Source organism: Coenobita brevimanus, chromosome 80, assembly GCF_032717465.1.
Source record: "Coenobita brevimanus isolate Jiangsu-jjx chromosome 80, ASM3271746v2, whole genome shotgun sequence".
Taxonomy (NCBI): Eukaryota; Metazoa; Arthropoda; class Malacostraca; order Decapoda; family Coenobitidae; genus Coenobita; species Coenobita brevimanus.
In genome coordinates this window covers 58,640,150-58,664,743 of record NC_137033.1, presented here as the reverse complement: position 1 = coordinate 58,664,743, position 24,594 = coordinate 58,640,150, and the positions used below count along the sequence as shown (strand labels likewise).

At 44.4% G+C, this 24,594-nt stretch overlaps 1 protein-coding gene across 1 annotated transcript in view; it reads right to left on the bottom strand.

Annotated features, from left to right (window-relative positions):
* Window positions 1-1,423: 1,423 nt before the first annotated feature.
* The window catches only part of LOC145409367 (uncharacterized), a 199,507-nt gene continuing 176,336 nt past the window's right edge, over window positions 1,424-24,594 (bottom strand). The window contains exons 15-21 of the mRNA XM_080279837.1: window positions 23,746-23,858; window positions 20,757-20,952; window positions 17,801-18,076; window positions 16,275-16,402; window positions 13,674-13,758; window positions 2,378-2,478; window positions 1,424-1,480 (exon numbers count right to left, since the gene is read on the bottom strand). Coding sequence (XP_080135963.1) covers window positions 1,424-1,480; window positions 2,378-2,478; window positions 13,674-13,758; window positions 16,275-16,402; window positions 17,801-18,076; window positions 20,757-20,952; window positions 23,746-23,858 — 956 coding nt within the window. The remainder of the gene's footprint in view (window positions 1,481-2,377; window positions 2,479-13,673; window positions 13,759-16,274; window positions 16,403-17,800; window positions 18,077-20,756; window positions 20,953-23,745; window positions 23,859-24,594) is intronic.

Genomic DNA, 24,594 nt, shown 5'->3' with positions numbered 1-24,594 from the left:
GCATGTACCACTGCAACTGTGACAGCCCACGACAATTGCCCTCAGTACCTGGTTAGTCAAACTTCATTATTTTTGCTCTTTCATATATATATATATATATATATATATATATATATATATATATATATATATATAGGGTATATTTATATTTATATCTGTATCTGTCTATATCTATATCTATCTATCTATGTATCTATCTATCTATATATTAACACAGGTAAATTCTATAGGTACGGTGGTAGAAGGCAGCTATGCCTCCTAAACCGCTCAGTAGTAGTTTTCTTTATTGTTCTCTCCCGTCACCATTTTTTTTTTTATTATTATTATTCAAAAAAAAAATAATAATAATTTTCAAGTAATACGGTTTCCATCAAGTCTTAGTAAAACACTGAAACACTGACCAAAGCATCGTCATTACAGAGTGGTGTGGTGAACTGGATACCTTCTCCTTGGGGTCCACCTGCTACTATGTCAGTCACGATACCAGCACCTGGCACGACTTACATGAGAACTGTAACATGATGGGACTCGTACCTGCAAACCCGGGGCATGCAGATCTGCCCAAGTTGGTGCAGGTGATACGAGAGGAAAGTAAGTTCACTGCTGTGGCCGTGAGCGAAGTCGCCTGAGCTTATGTGCCAAGAATCTCTTCCCGTATCAGACACATCACATTCATCACGTCCACACTAATATACTTCTTCATCATTACTTACTATTCTTTCAGTTATTCTTGTTGCACTTCTGGCTTAACTCTGGTCAGTCTGGCAGAGCATACTTGTCGACCACAGGTAAGCAACTGTTTATGTGTAGCCGTCCTTTAGATATAATACAGTAGAGTACATTTAGTATAGGGATCCGGCGCCCCCCTTGTGGTAGACAGCGCCTCACCAGGGTCAGACCAGGGTTCTTCTCACAGGGAGGCAAATGGCAGAAATAAAGTTGTATAATAATAAAATGTCAAGTACAGGTAAGTATATTCAAGACAATAGAGGGCGTATTACATTCGTTTCAACCACAACAGTAGTGTTTAGACTACTTATAGTGCAAACTTTTGAACTACAGGAAGGAACATGGCTGAAGCAGGCGTAGAACAATACCAATCTCCTCCACAAGTGCCTTTAAGACAGAGGGTCAAATTTGGCTGCGTCCTAATTTTCCCCTTGCATATGGCCCACAACAGTCGACTTTGTATGACTCATGAGGCGTTCAGTTTAGTCTGCGGTCTCGCGACAAGAATTTCGGTGGGTGAAAAACGTGGCAGGCTACAAAGCTGAAGAACTGTATTTTCAAATGGTGCGTAGTTTTCAAAATATACTCACTCACCAGGCGTCACTTTACCCATAAAAATGACATGGCTGTAGGAAGCTTGCATTTTTCTCCCATCTACATTTTGACGAGAAACTCCCTTCTAACGCTGACCACCTCACATGCAGGGGGCGGATTCTGGTGACAATGATGGTGGTTGTAGCCCAAAGTTCATCTGAAATGGGGCCCCAATGGACTGCTAGCTAAAACTGCCATTCTATATCCACCATCCTCCTTTTCGGGGATAGGGAAGTGTTTGAAGAACGTTTGTATGACTAGCTAGTTGGGCCAGCTGGTGGTATCGGTGCTATTCACGAAGAGGTGCTTTAGACAGGGCTAGAGCTAGAGCGTTGTCTTTTTCTGCCACTGAGCTTCGTGAAATAAGCTGCAAAAGGATAAAAATCTGGGCCAAGGTAAACTGAACAAACTATAGAAATGCTTTATACATTGAATAACATGCTATGCTGATGCAAGAATAATACATAGGATATCCCGCGATATATATATATATATATATATATATATATATATATATATATATATATATATATATATATTTTCCAGAAATTTTATAATCTTATTCATGGAGTAATGTTGAAAGAAGACTACGATACAAAATGAGTGTAGACATCAACCGTTACCGAGACAGTTACTGATGTTCTGTCACGGATTGTTTATAACATTTTTCTCCCATAAGGGCTTCAGTAACTGTAGGTTTATAATGGCTGAGGACTGGTTTGTGTTACTTAAAATTAACTCTACATTACTCGTATATTTGATAAAGTTTATAAAATATCTCGTGAAGGTGTTACACATACAGCGGCAACTGACCATTTTCTTCTCCCATTCTTTGCGGCCATAACAGAAACTGACGACGATTTTTTCCTGGGTGAAGTGAACATGGAGAAACAGAAATGCTATGGGTACAGGCGTAGGAGCCGGCAACGCAGCCCCCTTGATTGCAACTTGAAAATTAGGTACGTCTGTCAATATCGCAAAAGGCACTGATGGTTTGCAAGTCCACCGCTGAACTGAAAAAAAAAATTGACTGTGACGGGTTTGTTCTACTTACTGAGGACATCACTGGAGTATTGAAGACATCACTGGAGTACTGAAAGACATCATTGGAAGTAGCAGATCTAGTTTCTGATCCTGGGACTATCTGAGGCTCGTCTTAGGTCAAATAAAATCTTCAGAAAAAAACAGAATAAAATAAGTCACAAGAGAAATAAAACTTGTAAGGTTCCCTCTGAAATGAAGAAATTACTTTTTTTTTTTTTTTTTTTAATAAAGATGGCCTGTAATCCTTTCACTTTAAGTTGTTTGTCCTTGAGTTTAATAATATATGTAGTCTGTAATTCCTTCATTCTGAGAGGCTTGTCTTTGATCTTAGTAATAGGTGTAGATTGTAACTCCTAAGCTGAACGGATCTTGAATTTGGCTGTTAATTTGTTTCTGCTTTTTCTTGGAGGGAACCATTTGCCGTTTCCTGGCCTTTGGTTCCGTCTTCCTTGCATAAAAAAAAAAAAAAAAGGAGATTATTATGATGAAATACAGAGGATGTGATCTCAGTGAAGGAGTTAAGTGCGTTTTGAAAGAGCTCTCATACATCTATTGATTATGAAGAGGATTGGATTGGCTGTACCTGTGTTTGCTTTACTTATTAAAATTCAAAGCTTAGCCACTTTACTGCTTATGTGAGAATTAACTTTGAACATTATTATTATGATCTGTGTTAATCAATAAATTATACAAAAGCAGTGTTCCTGTTTTATTATTCATTATTTTACGGGATTAGTTAATACTCTTCGTCAAGTTCTTTCCATGAAAAGAGTTAGTCTCCGTTTCAAAAATCACCTTTAGTTAACCCGTTTAATAATCCAGTATAATGTGTATGTGCACTACTTAAGGGGGATAATAATAATAATAATAATAGTAATAGTAATAATAATGATGATGATAATAATAATAATAATAATAATAATAATAACTGGTATTTGGTGGCGACCATCCACTCACTTGATGTAGTGCTGCCTACTTCTTCCTTAGCCTTTATCATTCTTTTTCTGTGCCTGCCCTCCTCTCTTCCTATTTCTCCCATCTTTCCTGTCACTTCTTATTGCTTTTCTTTCCTTTACAGGTGGTTTTACATTGAGTGACAAGCCAAATGGTTTCCTGTAAGCCAAGAAACCGCTTACAACGCTGGGTGGTAACCATATAACCAAACCATACGTGCTCCCTACGTGTCAACAAATGGGTTGGTGGAGGGTTAGTGCCCCTCCTCGTAAAACAAATAACTCAAAGTCAAATGGCCACCCCTTACGGAATTATGGCGTCTGGCAGTAGATAATAATAATAATAATAATAATAATAATAATCTTCATCATCATCATCATCATCATCATCCGGACCTCCTTTCCCACCCTAGGGCAGGGTGAGGAGTAGCAACGTCCAGACAGCCCAAGTTTGCCCAGTTCAGTGGGCCATGCTTCCATTCATCATTCAAGCCCTCGGAATCCTGGCTCTATTTAATAATAATAATAATAATAATAATAAAAATAATAGTAGTAGTAGTAGTAGTAGTAGTAGTAGTAGTAGTAGTAGTAGTAGTAGTAGTAGTAGCAGCAGCAGCAGCAGCATTAATAATAATAATAATAATAAAAATAATAATAATAATAATCGTTCATCAAAATCATAAGGACAGACAAGACGGTGGGGTTGACAGCATCTCTCCACCATTACACGTAACACAACATTCAAACCATCTTCAGTTAACATCACTTAATTTTATATACAAGCAACGCCAATAGATTTTCTTTTAATTGGCCATATTTTGATTATATAACGTATTACATTTTTTTTTAACACAGTATATGCTTTTGGGAAATATTTGAGTCTCTTTGCTTTATATTTCCCTACGTGTCAACAAGTGGGTTGGTGGAGGGTTAGTGCCTCTCCCCGTAAAACAACTAACTCAAAGACAACGGCCACCCCTTAAGGGATTATGGCGTCTGGCTATGGATAGAGAGATAGACAGATAGATAGGTAGATAGGAAGGTAGGTAGATAGATAGATAGATTATTTTTCACTTTAATACTTGTTTTAATTTGGCTATGAAGTATTTGACAGCTGTATGTGTGAATAATTAAGTACAAACAGGCAGTCATATTCACAGTATAGGCTTAGAGGACTTTATACACAGGGCCTCAGGGGTAGTATTAGTATTAGTTGTAGTATTAGTATTAGAAGTAGTAGTAGTAGTAGTAATAGTAGTAGCCCCAGGTTCATCTGAAATGTGAACCCGGTGGATTGCAGGCTGCCTCCTCCTACAGTTCACCATCCTCTTTTGGGGGTACAGGAAATTAGATAAAGGACCTTTGTATAGCCAGGCATTGGAGCCGCCTCACTACATCGGTACCACCGCGTGAAGGCGTCCCTCTCCAGCACCGTGGAGTGGGCACAGTAAATAGCAGGTCCTCGGGGTGAAGAAGATGTAAACAGCACAGAGGAGACTGGTCAGGTGTAACATGCAAAATAAATCGCTTAGGAAGAGGTGTTACGAGGACCCCTGTGTAACTCAGAATACCACCCTTCAGTCCTGTTCTCAGTAAGATGTCTGTTATGCTCTGTTTATTTTAACTTGGCCTAAATTTGCCATCTTTCCTACTTGAATGCTGAGTTGCTACAAAAGATTAACACTAGAATATGGTGCCAGTCACGAAGAAGTGCTGTGGAATGTATGTAGAGCCGTTGCATTGTCTTTCTCCATCACTGAACTACGTGAGGTAAGCTGCAAAAGGGCGAAAATCTGGGCCAAGTTAAGGTAAAGAGACTATTGCGTTAAGAATGAACGATAGAGAGACATCATTTTGTTGGGTAAGTGAAGGTGAACCCCTCCAGTCTCTATCAAGTCCTGGTGGATTACTCTGCTAACAATGTGCTGGTAAATGAGACGCCTGATTATACCTATCTCTTATCGTAGCCTTGCCACTCGAGGATTAGTTTATCACGCTAACAAGGTGTTCGTTATGAGACAAATGATTACCCCTTCAATAATGCGTTTTATTATTTTATTCTACAGTATTTCCAGATTTTCATTCAGCTTCCAAGAGTCCCCTAGTGAAGACGAAGCTAAGGGTGGCTGTATGTAATCTTTTCAGTTTAAAAAGTCTTCCACAAGCTAAATAAATGCGTCTGGAGAGAGCAGGAATAAAATAAGGACTTCCCGGGCAGGAGGGGTCTATCTTGTATAATACTTCTTAGACATGGCCAGATGTTTATATACAGCTGAACAAGGACGGGCACAGACTTCCAGTTAATTCCACTTAGCACTACAGAGGGTGCTGGCTATGATCGTAATGGTGCTGTGGTGCTGTGCTACTTGGAACAGCTGCAACGACCATCCAGGAGCCAAACCTCCTTGTAATTCCCTGCACCTTGCCTTGGGAAGGATCCTGTTCCGACCCCTCTCCTCTTCTCTGCCATTCCTTCGCCCTCCTCCAACTCTCCCTCTCCTGCCATCTTTCCCTCCATCCTTTCCTCTCCTCTCCCCCCACCCCCCCCAAACCTCCTCCCTCCTCCCATTCCCGTCCTCCCTTCGCTCCCATCCTCCCAGCTTCCCCCACTTCCCTTCTCCTCTCTCACTCTCTCTCTCTCCTCCATGGTGCAGGGGCCTTCATGTGATGGCACTGATATACCCAGGCGGCTCCACTGCCTGGGTATACAGACGTCCCTCAGCACCCTCCCTATCCACCAAAAGGAGGATGGTGGACTTCAAAAGGGCAGTTTAAGCCTATAGTCCACTTTGTTTACAGACCTTTGGCTACTACAACTGATTACTACTACTACTACTACTACTACTACCACTACTACTGCTACAACTGCTGGTGCCCCTGATACTGCTGTTACCACTTCTCCTCCTCCTCCTCCTCCTCCTCCTCCTACCACTACTACTACTACTACTACCCCTGCTCCCACTGCTACAGGTGCTGCTGCAACAACAACAACAACTACTACTACTACTACTATTACTACTACTACTGCAACAACAACAACTACTACTACTACTATTACTACTACTACTGCAACAACAACAACAACAACTACTACTACTACTACTATTACTACTACTAATGCAACAACAACAACAACTACTACTACTGCAACAACAACAACAACTACTACTACTACAACTGCTACCACCACTGCTACTCCTGTTACTACTACTACTATTCTTCATTTTCTTCTCCTCCTTCTCCTACTCGTCCTCGTCCTCGTCCTCCTCCTACCACAACACTACCACCACCACCACCACCACCACCACTCTCACCACTATCACCATCACTACTCGTACCATCATCTCCCAACGCAACCAGCACGCAGCCAGATGAGTCGCCATAGAAAAGTTGCTTGCCATTTATTGCTATACTCCTTTTACTTTAGCTTGGCCCAAAATTACCATACGTCTCGAATTTTTCACCATAACTACAGATTACCACCAGAATATGGGTCCTAGTCACGAAGAAGTGCTATGGGCATGATGTAGAGCCGTAGAACTGTCCTTTTTTTTCTCTCTCTCTGCCACTGAGCTGCGTAAAATATGCCACAAAAGGAAAAGAATCTGGGCCAAGTTAGAGTGAAAGGAGTGTAGAGCCAGTGTGTCTTTGATTATTAATGCCCTCCCACCGATTCACCTGTAAACTAGGAAAATAATACGCAATTCTCCAAACACTGAAAAGATGGACAGTCTTGGATATTGCACTTTTCCTTCTTACTGCAAAATCGAAGCATAACATTGTTCAGGTCGTAGGCAGGTAGTAGTAGTAGTAGTAGCGTACTAGTAGCAGAAGTAGTACTTGTAGTAGTGGCAGTAGTAATGGCAGTGGCAGCAGTAGTATTAGAAGCAACAGCAGCAGCAGCAGCAGAAGCAGAAGCAGCAGTAGTAGTAGTAGCAGCAGCAACAGAAGTAGCAGTACCAGCAGCAGTAGCAGTAACCCCAGGCTCATCTGAAGTGTGTTGCCAATGTGCTGCTGGCTGGGGCTGCCTTTATCCTAGAGTCCATATCCTCCTCTCAGCGAATAGAGCAGGGAGCTGGGGACGTTTTGCATAACCAGGCAGAGAAGTAGCCCGGCTCTATCGGTGCCATCACATGAAGGCGTCCCTCTCCAGCGTCCCCTCTAGATGTACAAAAGACCAGCTCATGCTTCGCTGATAGCCTGATTCTCTGTGACAAACTTCACTCTGTCTTGCTCATACTAACACAGTCTGTCTCAGTTTACGCCACCTTTAACGCTCTCTCTCTCTCTCTCTCTCTCTCTCTCTCTCTCTCTCTCTAGTTGTAGTAGTAGCCCCAGGTTCGTCTTGATGTGAACCCGGTGGACTGCAGACTGAAGTTTCCCTCCATATAGTCCACCAGCCTCCTGTCCGAGTTAGAGTGGGTGCTGGGGACGTTTAGATAACCAGGCAGCGGAGATCTCTAGCTATACCAGTGACACCACGTGAAGGCGTCACTCTCCAAAAGAGTAAGAGGGCTAAATGAATCAGACCATATTGTGTGAATCATGTATTTAATCACATATATAAATAAAACACTGCACGGCTATATAAACACCAGTAAGATATAATACGTGTTTAGTTTCTCACTCCCTTATACCCCCTGTTTCTTTTTTACGTACCTCGCCTCTTTCTCTGTTAATCTCCCTGCCTCTTTTATACGTGCCTTGTCTCTGTTAGCCTCCCTGCTTCTCTTTTACGTGCCTTCTTGCTCTGTGAATCATCATGCTTGTTTTTTACGTGCCTCATCTCTCTGTCACTCTTCAGCTTCTTTTCTACGTGCCTTGCCTCTCTATCATTCTCCCTGCTTCTTCCTTACGTGCTTCGTTTCTGTGTCACTTCTTCTGTTATTTCTTACGTGCTTAATTTCTTTGTTTTCCAGTCTTCCTGCCTCTTCACGTGCCTTGTTGTTTGTCACTCATCCCTCTTCACTTCTACTCAATTCGGCCTAAGACTCGTGCTTTAAGTGGCTTTGGAGATTTCGTAGCACCTTTTCCTCGGCTATTTATTTTACCTGTAACACCTTAATCCTTGGGGCGAGAGAGAGGAGCACCTTCACATGGTGGCACCGATTTATCTGGCCGGTGGAGCTGCCAGTTTAAACAAATGTAATAGCAGTAACGGTAGCAGTAGTAGTAGTAGTAGTAGTAGTAGTAGTAGTAGTAGTGGTAGTAGTAGTAGTAGTAATAGTAGCAGTAGTAGTAGTAGCAGCAGTACAATAGTAATAGTAGTAGTAGTAGTAGTAGTAGTAGTTGTAGTAGCAGTAGTAGTAAACTCCAGACTAATCTGAATGTGGCCTCAGTGGACTGCAGGCCATGTGTAACCAGGATAGCTCCACCGCCTGGCCATATCTGTGCCACCACCTGAAGGCGTCACTCTCCTGTCTCTCTCACCTGAAGAAGTAAAAAATATAACCCTGTTTTCCTTTTAAACGGCGTCCATAATCAAGGTAACCACTTTCCCTTGCTATACTCCTTTCACCTTAACTTGGCCCAGATTTTCGTCCATTTGCAGCTTATTTCACGTAGCTCAGTGGCAGAAGAAGACAATCCTACTGCTCTACATCCTTCCCATAGCACTTCTTCGTGACTAGCATCATATTCTAGTGTTAATCTATCGTTACAACTCAGCATTCAAGATGGAGAGATGGCAATTTTAGGCCAAGTTAGAGTGAAAAGAATATAGTATTATCTGTTTTAAGGAGTGGCTACAAATCACCTTTATGTCATTCTGTTCTAGGTCATCAGTCTGCCTTCTCCCCAGCTCACAGTATCTTCACTCATATCTCTTAATCCCATCCCTCATCCTCGGTCCCCTCCTCCTCCTCCCCAGCCCACGTCACTCACAGCTCTCACCTTTATGTCATTCTGTTCTCTTCCATCAGGCTGCCTTCTCTCCAACTCGCATTATCTTCCCTCATCCTAGGTCTCCTTCTCCTTCTTTCTCCCTTCCATCTCACTCACAGCTCTCCTGGTCAATCTCACATTTTCTGTGTTCTCCCCACATGGCACACATCAACTATCTCTCACTCTCTCTCTCTCTCATGAATTTAAATCTGTCGTGTGTGTGTGTGTGTGTGTGTGTGTGTGTGTGTGTGTGTGTGTGTGTAAGAGAGAGAGAGAGAGAGAGAGAGACGAGGAAATTGGCACTAGGACCTGATTCAGAAAACGTAGGTGTGATCGATAACCTTTTGCAACTCTTATGTCTGAGAGAGAGAGAGAGAGAGAGAGAGAGAGAGAGAGAGAGAGAGAGAGAGAGAGAATGTTCCCATATCTTTTTTCTACCAAGAATGTCTTAAAGATGTGAAGACTGAGGAGGAGGAGGAGGAGGAGGAGGAGAAGAAGAGGAGGAGAAGGTGAAGGAGAAAGAGAAATAGAAGGAGAAGAAGGTGAAGGTGAAGGTGAAGGAGAAGGAGAAGGAGAGGGAGGATGAGAAGAGGAAAGGAACTGAGGCGACCTAATTATACAAGAAAAAATCAATACAATTTTTTTTCTATTTTTTGAAGACAAAGGAAAGGAGAGTGCCCAAAACTTCCTCATTCTGCCTATCGATCTGTCTGTCTTTCTATCTACCTGTCTATCTGTCTCTGCCTCTGAATCTGTCTATCTGTTTTCAATCCATTAAGCAGTCAGTCAATCTATCTTTCTATCTATCTATCTGTCTATTTATCTATCTGCCTGTCTTCCCGTCTGTCTGTCTATCTCTTACTGTCTGTCTCCATACGTCTGTTTATGTGTGTATTTACTTATATGTCTTTATGTCTGTCTGTCCGTCTGTCTGTCTACATATTATTGTCTATATGTGTCTCTTCATGTATCTCTTTATCAATCAATCAAAATATCTATCTATCTATCTATGGCGGCCACCAACGAATCGCCTCCATGTCACCTTGTCCTCTGGTGTCTAATCTGATTGCCTCATCTCCAACTCATATCCCCTCTCTCTCATATTCCTCTCCATCTCATCCCTTCATCTCCTCCTCATTCCTACAAATACCTAAGCTTCAGGAGGGTCCTGGGCTTAAACAGAACTCTCCATATTGAGCATGTGTTCAGCCTTGGGTTTCTCCTTTTCGCTCGTTGCTCGATCACTGTTGCCTTCCTCACGTGAAGCTTTCCGTGCCTCGTGACAAGGGGAGACGAGGCCTACCCCTGCACGGACATCGCAGGGTGCAAGGCAGGGCAGGGGTGTATGTGGAGGGAGGTGGGAGGCGTGCAAGGAGGAATTGGACGGGTGTGTGTTAGTGGGGTGTGGTGCTGAGTGTGTGTGCAGGCAGGGATTAGAGGGGTGTGGGTCTGTGGAGTGTGCGTGCAAGGGGGGAATGGAGGGGTGTACGTCAGTGCGGTGCGTTGCTGAGTGTGTGTACAGGGAGGGACTGGACGGGTGTGGGTTTGTGGAGTGTGTGTGCAGGGGGTGACTGGACGGGTGTGGGTCTGTGAGGTGCGTTAGGGAATGTGTGTGCAGGGATGAAATGGAGGTGTGTGTGTCGGTGGGGTGCGTTAGGGAGTGTGTGTGCAAGGAGGAATTAGAGGGGTGTGGGTTTGTGGGGTGCGTTAGGGAGTGTGTGTGCAAGGAGGAAATGGTGGGGTGTGGGTTTGTTGGGTGCGTTAGGGACTGTGTTTGCAGGGAGGAAATGGGGGGGTGTATGTCTGTAGAGTGTGTTAGGGAGTGTGTGTACAGGGAGGGACTGGTGGGGTGTGGGTCTGTGGAGTGTGTGTGCAGTGGGGGAATGGACGGGTGTGGGTTTGTGGGGTGTGTTAGAGAGTGTGTGTATAGGGAGGGGTGGGTGGGGTGTGGGTCTGTGCAGTGTGTTAGGGAGTGTGGCAGGGGGCGTGATGGGTGAGTTAGGGGGCTGGGAGATGGATGAGAGGGGTGCAAAGATGGATGAGAACAGTGTAGCAGGGTGTTGGATGACTGAAGTAGGGGATCGAGAGGGTGACATGAGGGATCCTGTGTGTGTAATGATGAATCCGAGGAGTGCTTTGAAGGATCGAGTTTGCGCGATGAAAGGATGGATGAACAAGGCGCGGAATCAGCGGTCTGGCGTGAGGTGCAGTGGTTAGGCAGTGAGACGTCGGTGCAGTGGATCTCGGGGTCGACTTTGTGAGATGAGGGGCTGGGTACATAAACGCAGGGGTTGATGGATGTGTGGTGCAGTGTGAGTCCACCACCTGATGCTGTAGATGGTAGTATGACCTGCAAAGGAAAGCAGTGATAATAATGATAATAATAATAATAATAATAATAATAATAAAAAAGAAAGCATTAATAATAACAACAGGAGCAGTGCCAGCAGCAACAACAACAATAATAATGATAATAATGAAAATAATAATAATAATAATAATAATAATAATAATAATAATAATAATAATAATAATAATAATAATGCTTGCCTATATTTTACACTATAGCCAAAAGCCTTAATCCCGTAAGGGGTAGCCAAGCAAATCGCCTCCATATCAATCCGTTCACCGCCTTCACACTGCCCTCTCTCCAACTCATCCCCCTCTCTCATATACTTTCACCCCCATCCTTCTTATAGCACCTTATTATACCTTATCATACCTTATATCGTATACATATAACTTCTTCACACTGATCACACCCCTCTCATTATAAAGCCCAGTCGGTAAAAAACACTCCACTAGATCACTTGTTGGTATCTCATGTGTTGCGGGGGCGGCTAAGTCTGCTGGTGTGGGCGTGGACAATGAAGAAATGATGTAACATATGAGTGAAAGGGGGGCGTTATATGTGGACTACCCTGTACTTTTTTCTATCTATCTGCCTATTGCCAGACGCCTTATTCCCGTAAGGGGTGGCCACAAACAAATCGCCTCCATGTCGCACTGTTCCCCGCCATATCATTGCCCTGCTCCCAGCTCACACCCCTCTCTCATATACCTCTTCACATTATCCCTTCATCTCATCCTTGGCCTCCCCCTCCCTCTAACCCCCTCCACCTCACTCAATGAAAGAACTACAGTTGTAAAATTCCCATCTCTCTGCCTTGAAGTTTGAGTTGTAGTAAGAGAGTAACACTAGACTATGGTGGTAGTCACGAAGAAGTGCCGTGGAGGGTATGTAGAATGACAGCACTCTCATATTCTGCTATTATTCTTTTTTTCTTTCTTTTTTTTATAGTGGGACCAAAATAGAGATGAAGTTGTTTTATGTCCCCAGTAAATCACTTTTTCCATCTCTTCCTCTGTAGGTGAATAAAATCGTTTAGCTTTTGTAGCAGTAGTAGTAGCAGTAGCAGTAGTAATAGTAGTAGTAATAGTAAGAGCAGCAGCAGCAGCAGTAATATTAGAAAGGGTAGTGGCGGTTAAGTAGTAATAGTACTAGTAGTAATAGTTGTAGTAGTAGTAGTAGCAGTATTAATAGTAGTGCTAGTAGTAGTAGTAGTAGTAGTAACAGTGATAGTAGTAACAGTAGTAGTAGTGGTAACAGTAGTAGTAGTAGTTGTTGCTGTTGTTGCTGTTGGTGTTGTTCCTGGCTCATCTGAAGGCGAACCCATTTGAATGTACGCTTGCCTTCCTCCTGCAGTCCACCATCCTCCTCTCGGGGAATAGGGAAGTTACTGGGGGACGTTTGTACTAGTGAAGGCAGTAGAGCAGCATGGTTATATCAGTGCCACCACGTGAAGGCGCCCATCTGCAGTACGTATTCAAAATATAACAAATACAAATAGACTTAATTGGGAGTTACATAATCTTTTCATTTCATTCTTCCAGGCTTATGTTTTGTGTTATAGGGACGGCTCAGTATGCATTCACAGCGCCTACCCTGCATGGTCTAGTCTTTCCCTTCTCCCACTGCCACACCCGCGCCCACACCAGCAGACTCAGCCGTACCCGCAAGACATACGATACTGACAGGTGGGTTCCTAGTGGAGTGCTGGTCACGCATTTATCTTTTCCTACTCCCACTGCAACGCCTCGCCCAAACCAGCAGACTGAGCCGTTTCCGCAATACGTAAGGGACCACCACGTGAGTTTCTAGTGGAGTGCTGTTCACGCATGTATTCTCTTCCTACTCCCACGGCACCGCCTAGCCCAAACCAGCAGACTGAGCCATTTCCTCAACAAATAAGATACCGCCACTTAAGTTTCTAGTGGGGTACTGTTCAGGCATTTATCTTTTCCTACTCCCACTGCAACACCTCGCCCAAACCAGCAGACTGAGCCATATCCTCAGCAAATAAGATACCATCACGTGACTTTCTAGAGGAGAGTTATTCACAGACCAGCCTGTATACTGAGATAGGCTGTAAACTCTACCGTCTTGCCATGTATGCCCCACCAACTTACCTGCGGCTGGTGAGCGTGAGGCAGGTAAGGCACGGTATACGCTAGAGATGAGCCTGAGTGGGACGGGGCCGTGGGGTGGGCGTGGCTGTGGGTGTGGGGGCACTGGGGAGAGATCTGGGTGTCCTTGTGGGTGGGATCCTGATGGTATAGCTGGGTGTGCTGTAATTCTCCTTCCTGTATGAGGGGCAAGAGGAAATTAATACAAGAGAGAGAGAGAGAGAGAGAGAGAGAGAGAGAGAGAGAGAGAGAGAGTTGATCAAAAGTTACGTCTAGTCGACCTTCGTGTATAGAGGCGAGAGAGAGAGAGAGAGAGAGAGAGAGAGAGGCGATAGAAAATAAATACAATACAAAGCAAACCTACGCCTATAATTCATTTACTTTAACTGAGATTTTCGTCCTTATGCAGTTTTTTTTTTTCCCTTTAGCTTAATGGTAGAAAAACACAGTATTTCTTTTTAATATTATTCCTTATAGAACGTCTTATAGTCACGGCGCACGACTCTGAGATTGTCATTATCGTACCCTGGCAACCTACCATTCAAAAGTGCGTCCGATTTCGTATCATATTATACACGAATCATATTGTTATGCACGAATATATTGTACACGACTATTATTATACACGAATCACTTGCGTCTCATGTTATACACGAAATGGGACGCACTTTTGAATGGTAGGTTGCCAGGGTAAGATAATGACAATCTCAGAGTCGTGCGCCGCGAGTATAGTGACTAGGCTCTTATTTTAGTGTTAATTTAGTGTTACTGCTCAAGACTGAATAGGAGAGAGGGTAATTTTACGCCCAATTATCTATCTATTTATCGATTGCCAAACGCCTACATCCCGTAAGGGGTGGCCAAAAACAAATCGCCTCCACGTCGGCCTGTCCCCTGTCATTTGGTTGCCCTCCCTCTAACTCACACACCTCTTATGTATCACTCTACCCCATCTCTCCATCTCATCCTTGGTCCTTCTCTCCTCCTCTCCCCCTCCACCTCACTCACATATACTCTTCTAGTCAGTTTCTCATCCTTGGTCCGTCTCTCCTCCTCTCCTACTCTGCCTCACTCACATATACTCTTCTAGTCAGTTTCTCATGTTTAGTCCCTCTCTCCTCCTCTCCCCCTCCACCTCACTCACATATACTCTTCTAGTCAGTTTCTCATGTTTAGTCCCTCTCTCCTCCTCTCCCCCTCCACCTCACTCACATATACTCTTCTAGTCAGTTTCTCATTCTCCATCTCTTCCTCAAGGTTTATAATAAATCACATAAAATCATACGCTCAGAAACTATCAAAAAATGAGATCAAGGACTGTCTCTTAAAATTTCTTCTAAATATAAAAGGAACGACGCAAGAATCTAACTTTTTAAAAATATACAAGGAAGGAAGGAAGAATCATCACAATCCTCAGCCTCATCACTAACATCATCATCATAGTCATTATCCTCATCACTGTCATCACCATAATTCTCATCCCCATCCCTACATCAACATAATCATCATCACTAACATCATCATCATCATCATTATTATCAACTATATCATCATCCAGACCTCTTTTCATGTCCTACGGGGAGGTGAGGTAGGGTCCACAGAGCCAGCAAAAAAATGACAATCGTATCGTTTCGTATCGTTTATAAAGCCTCCAGCAGTCTTGCATACGTCGGCCTTGGTCACCTAATGGGGGCTGTCCATGCTGCTCGATCTCGGGCAGCCTCCCTATTCAGTCCCTAATCCGTGAGGTCACACACTATGACTTCGTTTCAGGTCTTTTTCGGTCTGCCTCTCACAACCTTACCCCCAACGTTAACACTTCTCACTTTCTGCACCCAACTGTCATCCCCCATCCTCTCCACATGCCCAGACTATCTCAGTCTACCTCTCGTCATCACAACACCAATACACTCCAGTCTCATCCTTCCTCTTATTATTCCTCTTGATTCTTCCATCGTAAACCTAGCCCCCCCAGGCCTCTCACTCAGGGACGCACTGCGCATCCACCTAGCCATTGTCATTTCGGTACGTTTGAGCCTGCTAATATCCTCTTCCTTTACGGCCCAGGTCTCACTACCATACAGCCTTACACTCCTAACACATGCCGCATACAAAGATCCCTTAGCAAATAGAGAAAGCCCTCTCAATGTCAGGAGAGGCAACAGGTCCCTGAATTTCTTCCAAGCAGGGAAAATGAGGAAGCTAACCAAAGTCTGACCAATTCAATGCTACACTCTTTTTCACTCACCATTCAAGTCTCTGGAATCCTGACTCCATCTGGCTGATACACCTATCCACTAGTAGCTTCGTAATTACCTAATAAAGTAAGCCAGACAACTGTTACTTAGAAAATAAAAGTGCGAAACCCGCGTCATGCCTCCTCAGTACAAAATTCATTCACTCAGCTCCATTTCGTGTCAGTTTCCATACCATTCTTTCTCAAAGATTCATAAACCATATCTATCCACCTTCTTGGCCTACCACGCCTCCTCCCACCTTCACTGTCACTCATATATTTTTTTTCCCCACCCTCTTCATATCCACTGTTTCCCTATGAGCAAACTTTCCAAGCCTAGTAAAGCATAACACGTGAAATTAACTAACTGAGGTGGGTGGTGCTGTGGAGTGGGTGTGGAAAGGCTGTCCGTTGTGTGGCGGGGATGTGGTGTGGACAGCGACAGGGACGGTGGCGATGATGTGGCCAGGGTTTAGACAGCCACCACCACCAGGGTCTGAAAAAAAAAAATAAATAAATAAATAAATGAGCCTTACCTGAATGACAGTCGAGTGAACATGGGAAAATAATCTGTCTTGTAGGAATGGGCCTTTTTGTGGTTTATTTTTGGCGCTACCAGATTTTTTGACACAGGCTGAGAAAGTCCATAGAGGGAGACCGAGGATGGGATGGAGGGATGGGGTAGAGAGGTATATACGAGATGAAGGGTTTGAGCTGGAGAGAGGGTAGCCTGACAGCGGAGGACAAGGTGACATGGGGGTACTTAGTCTGTGGTAACTTATTCTGGGATTAAGGCTTCGGGTTGTAGATAGAGAGAGATTAGCCTTCCTAACTCATTGCTAATTGTATTACGTAAAGTACAGCTGATTCTAACAATTTCTTATCCTTACATATATATTTAAATTTTATATCTGTCTATCTATAGCCAGACGCCATAATCCCGTAAAGGGTGGCCGTTTGTCTCCGAGTTAGTTGTTTGACGGGGAGGGGCACCAACCCTCCACCAACCTACTTGTTGACACGTAGGGAACACGTATGGGTTGGTTATATGGTTACCACCCAGCGCGTAAGTGGTTTTCTGGCTTACAGGAAACCATTTGGCTTGTCACTCAATGTAAAGCCACCTGAAAAGGAAAGAATAATAATAAAAAGTGACAGGAAAGATGGGAGAAATAGGAAGAGAGGAGGACAGACACAGAAAAAGAATGATAAAAGTGAAGGAAGAAGTAGGCAGCGCTGCATTAAGTCAGTGGATGATGGTCGTCACCACTACCACCAAATTTTAAAACTGATCGTCATAAGTTAGCGGCTTTGGCACACCTTAGCACACTTTGTAGTAGTGAAGGGGTTCGTAGTGAAGGCCTTATCTAACCGTTCTAGTATGAAAAGTCCACCGAAATTGAACAGAATCGTCTAGACAGAAAAATCTACCTATCTATCTATTGCCAGACGCCTTAGTCCCTTATACGTGGTGGCCACAAACAAATCGCCTCCACGTCACCCTGTCCCCCGCCATTTCACTGGCCTGCTCCCAGCTTACACTCCCCTCTCTCATATACCTCTCCACTCCATCCCTCCATCTCATCCATGGCCTTCCCCTCCCTCTCTCCCCCTCCATCTCACTCACATACACTCTCCTCGTCAGTCTCTCTATATGAAAAACTAAAAAAACACATGATTTGAACAACACACTAGTTATAAAGGATGAGATGGAGGGATGGAGTAGAGAGGTATATGAGAGAGAGGGTGTGAGCTGGGAGCAAGGCAGTGAAATGGCGGGGGACAGGGCGACATGGAGGTGAATTGTTTGTGGCCACCCCTAACGGGAGTAAGGCGTCTGGCAATAGATAGATAGATAGAGTAGTTATAAAGCTCTCACTGCACTGTAACTCACCTGGCGTATATGAGAGCTGGTCGGTGTCATGATGAGTGGAGCAGTAGGACGGGAGGGGCGAGGCGCAGGTGTCTTCGTCCTTACTGAGTGCAGAGAGGCTCTTGGGTGGAAGGAGTGGAGGCGGTGGAGGGCAGGGTGGAGGCCGGTAGCGACGACGAATGACTAGGACGACCAGTACAGCCACCCCAACCAGGAGTAGGACAAACACCCCCACCCCTGCACCCACCCCCACCCCCATAGGCACCCCGGATATGCTCTCTCTTTCCCTGGTTGGCTCTGTGGATGAAGGGAGGAAGTGAGGAAAGGTCGACTCGTATGCTCTGTGACTAGACTTCATAACTACTCTTTCACATCAGTAATATTTTGCCCTTCTATACCTTATTGTCGTATGGTGTGCTACTGATGGAAACTAAGTATGAGAACATCTAGAAAGGTGACATGGAACTCTATCCTGGTGCATGGAGAAGTTTTAATATGGCCATCTAGTCTTATTTAATTCTTATCATTGGCAAATTATTGTTCTGTGCAAACTGATATCGTGGCCGAAATGATGACTTTCAGATGTGTAAACTTGCATCGAAAACAGTAACAGAGAAGTGTACGCTGTGAATTTGCGATGGTACAGTCAGTAAAGGAAGAGGATATTCGTAGGCTCAGATGTACAGAAGAAATGACAATGGCTGGATGGATGTGTAGTGCGTCCTTGAATGCGAGGCCTGGGGGGGCTAGGATAACGATGGTAGAGTTGAGAGGAAGGGTGGGAATGGAGTGTATTGTTGTTGATGATGAGGGGTAAATTGAGATGGTTCGGGGCATGTGAAGATGATGGAGGATGACAGTTGCGTGCGGGATGTGGGAAGCGTGGATGTCGGGGGTAGGGTTTCGAGAGACAACGAAAAAAGACCGGGGACGAGGTCATAGAATGTGGCCTCAGGGATAAGGGACTTACTAGGGAGGCTGCCAGAGATCGAGCAGCGTGGAAAGCCGCCATTAGGCACCCAAGGGCGACGCATGCAAGCACGTTGGAGCCTTTATAAACGATAAGATGCGATACGATAATTCATCTGTGTCTACTTCGCATTTACAGATGTCCTTCACTTTCCTCCCTGACGCATCACAAGTTGCATGATGTATCGGTATAGAAACATAGTAAGCCTACCTATGTAAAAAAAAAAAAAAAAAAAGAGGAAAGGGTAGTGTAAATGAGATGAAATATTAGGCAGCAGAAACGTACCAAGTTTCACACAACGTAGGAATACTAGCTAGCAGAGGAAGTGAAAAACAGAATAAGTGAAACATTTTGCCACAGGAACATATGAAGCCTCACTGGACATAGAAATATTGATCATTAGAGGAAGATGAGAAGAAGAAGAGATGAACTTTAAAGCCAGAAAGACATAAAAAACCTCTCAACTTAGGAATATTAGCCACCAAGGGAAAGTGACAAGTCGAAGAGGTAAAATATTAGTCACTAAAAGCGTTCCAAACATCTCTCAGCTTAGGACTTTTAGCCAGCAAAGAGAAGCGACAAGTGGGAGAGACTTAATATTAGGTGAAGTTTGGTTTGTGACGATAGAGGACGAGGTCATAGGTTGTTTGTGACGATAGAGAACGAGGTCAGAGGTTGTTTGTGACGATAGAGAACGAGGTCAGAGGTTGTTTGTGGTTTGTAACTTGATGCATCAGGGAGGAAAGTGACTGATATGCCCAAAGTGTGAGGTAGGCGCAGTGGAAGAGTAAGAGAGTTTTTGTCCGTGGATATATATAAATTGTTAACATTGGAGAGGATGGAGAGTGAGAGACTGACGAGGAGAGTGTATGTGAGTGAGGTGGAAGAGGGGAGAGGGAGGGGGAGGCCCAGGATGAGATGGAGGGATGGAGTGGAGAGGTATATGAGAGAGGGAGGTGTGAGCTGGGAGCAGGGCAATGAAATGGCGGAGGACAGGGCGACATGGAGGCGATTTGTTTATGGCCACCCCTTACGGGATTAAGGCGTCTGGCAATGGATAGATAGATAGTTAACACTGATGGTCACGCCCCAGGTCTACAGGAGATGCCAAGGTATGGGATGAGAAGTTTTGCCCCCTCAGTGAAGATGATGTGTGTGTGTGTGTGTGTGTGTGATTTCATTCAGTAAGGATGTTTTAATACTGATACTTCCTAGTGTGTGTGTGTGTGTGTGTGTGTGTGTGTGTGTGTGTGTTATTTCATTCAGTAAGGATGTTTTAATACTGATACTTCCTAGTGTGTGTGTGTGTGTGTGTGTGTGTCATTTCATTCAGTAAGGATGTCTTAACCCTGATACTTCCTAACCTTGCCTCCTGAGTCCACCAGGGAACGTCATCAACACCGTAGTTCATTTTTATTCAGTTTAAGAAAGACCCAAGTTATGAAGGAATTGAAGGCTGGCTCGAACCCCCCCCCTAGTTCAGATAATCGTGCCTGAGCTAAATAAATAAAGGTTAAAGCTACATTCTAGTATATCCTTATCCAAAATCATAAATCAGATGGACAGTGAAATGAGGTGCATAAATTCAAGCCTTCATCAGCAACAGAGTAACATAAATAGAGGCTTTGGTATCGTGTGTAGAGTATAGACAGTGGATTAGTAGGCAAATTTTTCTTCCTAGTTCAATGGATTCCAGGGGCTTGAATGGTGAATGAATGTGTGTGTGTGTGTGTGTGTGTGTGTGTGTGTGTGTGTGTGTGCGTGTATGTGGAGCCAGGATTCCAGGGGCTTGAATGGTGTATGTGTGTGTGTGTGTGTGTGTGTGTGTGTGTGTGTGTGTGTGTGTGTGTGTGTTATTTCATTGGGCATGTTGCTTAAGTTTCGCACCATCACATTTTATTTCCTTTTCCTTGCTTTCTAGACGTTAGCTCACCCTTCCTGCAGGTGGGGAAAAAGAGGCGGGATGATGATGATGATGATGACGTATGGAACAGAGCGTCACCATACCTGCACTGGTCTCCTGGGTCTGCCTGGGTACAGTGTTGGTCACCACTTGCAGCTGTGTGGGCATGGAGGCTCCCCGGTGGTTTACCCCGGCCACACCCACAAGGTAGGTCGTGGCGGGCCGCAGTCGAGATACGGAGAATGTTGGAGTGGATTCCGTCATTTCTACTGCTGGTTGTCTGGAGCCCAGTGGGTATACCTGAGACAAGCAGGGAGATTAACACACACATACACACCCTTTTACTGTCTAAGTCCCTAATGCAAGAGTTAACTGATAGTCATTCATGTCGGCAACAGTTCAGGTCTGGAGTTGTCTTCCTCAGTCTGTATTTCCTTTTGCCTATGACCTCCAAGTCTATTAAAACACATTTTGTCCAGGCATCTCGGAATGACCGGATCTTGAATTTGGCTCTCTTCTATATAGCTTTTTACGGAAAGAACGACACTGTGGGCTTCAAACCTTTGGCTCTTCCTTCTTTGCATTAAAAAATAAATAAATAAATAAATACATGCCCACCCATAGAGACAATATTTCGCTTACCCAGACTATGCTGTGACCACTAGCAATCTCCTCTTCAGTAATAGTGGTAATTGCACCCCCAGGCTCATATGGCTGTGAACCCAGTGGTCTACAGGAAACTATTGCTGCAGCCCACCATCCCTCTTCTGGGTGGTGGGGGATTTTTTTTTTTTTTGCAAGAAAGAAGGAACCAAAGGCCAGGAGCCCGCAAACAGTTCCTTCCAAGAAAAAAAAAAAAACAATACAAAAGAGAGCCACATTCAAGATCCGTTCATTTCGAGATGCCTGGACACACTGCGTTTGAAAGACTGGAGATCATAGGAGGCAGGAAATACACACAGAGGGAGACAGTTCCATAGTTGACCTGTTGGATAAATGAAGGACTGGGATTGACGGTTAACTCTTGTATTAGAGAGTTGGACAGAAAAGGGATGAGAGTTGAGGGATATTTGTGCATCCGGCCATGTCCTTCACCTGGATGCATCAGTGCCACCACAAGAAGGCGTCCCTCTCCAACGCCTATTTCAGTACCAATACAATATACAATCCTAAATGATCCTCTGTCCCCTCACTGCAATGTAGCTCCCTTACACCACAACACCCATACTCACCTCAAGTACACCTGTTGTACTCTTTTCACTCTAACTTGGTCTAAAATTGCCATCTCCCTGTCTTATATGGTGAGTAGTAGTGATGGACCAAGATTGAAATTTAGTGTTAATCATGATTTGGTGCAATGGAAAGGATGCAGAGGTATAGCAATGTCTTTTTCTGCCACTGTAATAAATAATATGGATTGGAAAGGATAAAAAATCTGGGCCAAGTTAAGGTGAAAGATCTGTAGCACGTGAAACAGTCACTATATTAACCCTCCACACACACACACACACACACACACACACACACACACACACACACACACACACACACACACACACGGCAAAGACAGTGTTTCTTTCATGTGCCTGGAGATGTACAGTAGGGAACAGAAAGAAGTCTACAAAGGAAGAGATATAAGCACAAAGCAGTATATCAACACCAAATAATCTTCAAACATATATAAAATGGCCAACTCAGGATGCTCGCCATTCTTTCATTTTCCGGTGCTGTTCAAGGCATCGTTACCAGTTGAAATACACCAAACAAGGACTATAATACACCAAACAAGGACTATAGGTGTATACATTCCCCTTCATGTTTCCCACAGTCCACTATTTCACGTCCAGGCGAGTCTAGGCCAGAATAACAATACAGTGACGTCTCTTTTCTTTTTCTTGCTTCCACTTGATGATTTTACTCCTAGGGGACTTCTCAGAAACAAACATTAAGGGAGTTTGTTTCCCTTCCCAGCAGCACAATATGGCTCTCCTGATTGTAGAAGAATCGTCTGGTTGTAGCATGAATGATAAGGCATCATCGTATTGAACAGGTTAACCCAATTAGACGTCGGGTATCATTTGTTTTTTTGATTAACTGTCTTGCGATTTTGTTAAGTTCCGTAGTAAACGGGTTCTTTTGAAACCTACACATGATCTTTTCAGTTCAAATTATTGTACTTGTGCTTAGCTAGGTGCCTTAACTCTGTCTTCCGCCCTTAGGTTGCCTTCCCTCCAATTCAGATAACCCTCATTCATATACCATTCCACTCCAACCGTCCATATTATCATCCATCTCTCCGTCTCCACCGCCTCACCCACGTACGCTCTCTCGGTCAGTCTCGCATTCTCACACACACTTACCCAGTCAATCCCTCATTCTCTTTACGTACACTCTCCTTGTCAGTCTCTCACTCTCTCCAATCACATACGCTTTCCTAGTCAGTCTCTCATTCTCCTTACATACACTCTCCTGGTCAGTCTCTCATTCTCCTCAATCACATACGCTCTCCTAGTCAGTCTCTCATTCTCCTTACTCACATACACTCTCCTAGTCAGTCTCTCATTCTCCCCAATCACGTTTGCTCTCGTAGTTAGTCTCTCATTCTCCTCAATTACATACGCTCTCGTAGTTAGTCTCTCACTCTCTCCAATCACATAGGCTACACGTTCCTAGTCAGTCTCTCATTCTCCTTCACATACGCTCTCCTAGTCAGTCTCTCATTCTCCTTCACGTACGCATTCCTAGTCAGTCATTCATTCTCGTCATTCACATACGCTCTCCTAGTCAGTCTCTCCTCCCCAATCACATACGCTTTTCTTGTCAGTCTCTCATTCTCCTCCTTACATACACTCTTCTGGTCAGTCTCTCATTCTCCCCCATCACATACACGTTCCTAGTCAGTCTCTTCATTCTCCTTCACATACGCTCTCGTAGTCAGTCTCTCATTCTCCTCATTCACGTAAGCTCTCGTAGTCAGTCTCTCATTCTCCTCATTCACGTAAGCTCTCCTAGTCAGTCTCACATTCTCTTCCCCCACATACGCCCTCCTAGTCAGTCTCACATTCTCACAAGGCCAGTCGACTCTAGGATTACCTGAAGGAGGAACCTCTGGCGGAGTCCCCCATCGTCCCCCGGCAGACAGGTGACGTGGAGGGAGGTCATGGTTATGTTCCTGACCTGGCAGTTGTGGGGCGGGTCGGGCTTTCCTGTGGGGACGGAGGGAGAGTAGATTAGGTTGCATTAAGGTCAACTCTTCGCCAAATGCCTGCTGGTGTGGGTGTGAGATTTGTAATACTGTTATCCAGGGTTCTCGCTCGTGGACGTGGGCGGGTGCAGACGAGAGCTTTTATGGGTTACAGTGATGCACAACTCCCGCCCGCGCCAGCACGCGTTCAGTGTGGACGGGCCATAAGATCTTCCAGAGATAACTAGATCAGATTAAGAAAGAAGTCATCGTAGTAACAGCAGTAGTAGTAGTAGTAGTGGTGGTAGTAGTAGTAGTGGTGGTAGTAGTAGTAGTAGCAGCAGCAGCAGTAGTAATAGTAGTAGCAGTAGTAGTAATAGTAGCCCCAGGTTCATCTGAAATGTGAACGCAGTGGACAGAAGGCTTAAGCTTTCTCCCGCAGTCCAGCATCCTCCTTTCAGGGGATGGGGAAGCAGTTGAGGGACGCTTGTATAACCTGACAGTTGTGTATTGGTGCCACAACACAAAGGCGTCCCTCTCCGACACCACTAAATCTCTAAGGTCACGTCCACACCAAATGCTTGCTGGTGAGGGCGGGAACTCTGCATCACTGAAACCCACAGAAGTTCTCCTTCGTACCCGCCCGCGTCCAGTTTGGCCACTTGTATGGGTTAGATGAAAAACTCACCCCCACACCTGCACACACCAGCAAGCACTTAGTGTGGACGAGGACTGTGAGGGTTTTTCGCGCTACTGAC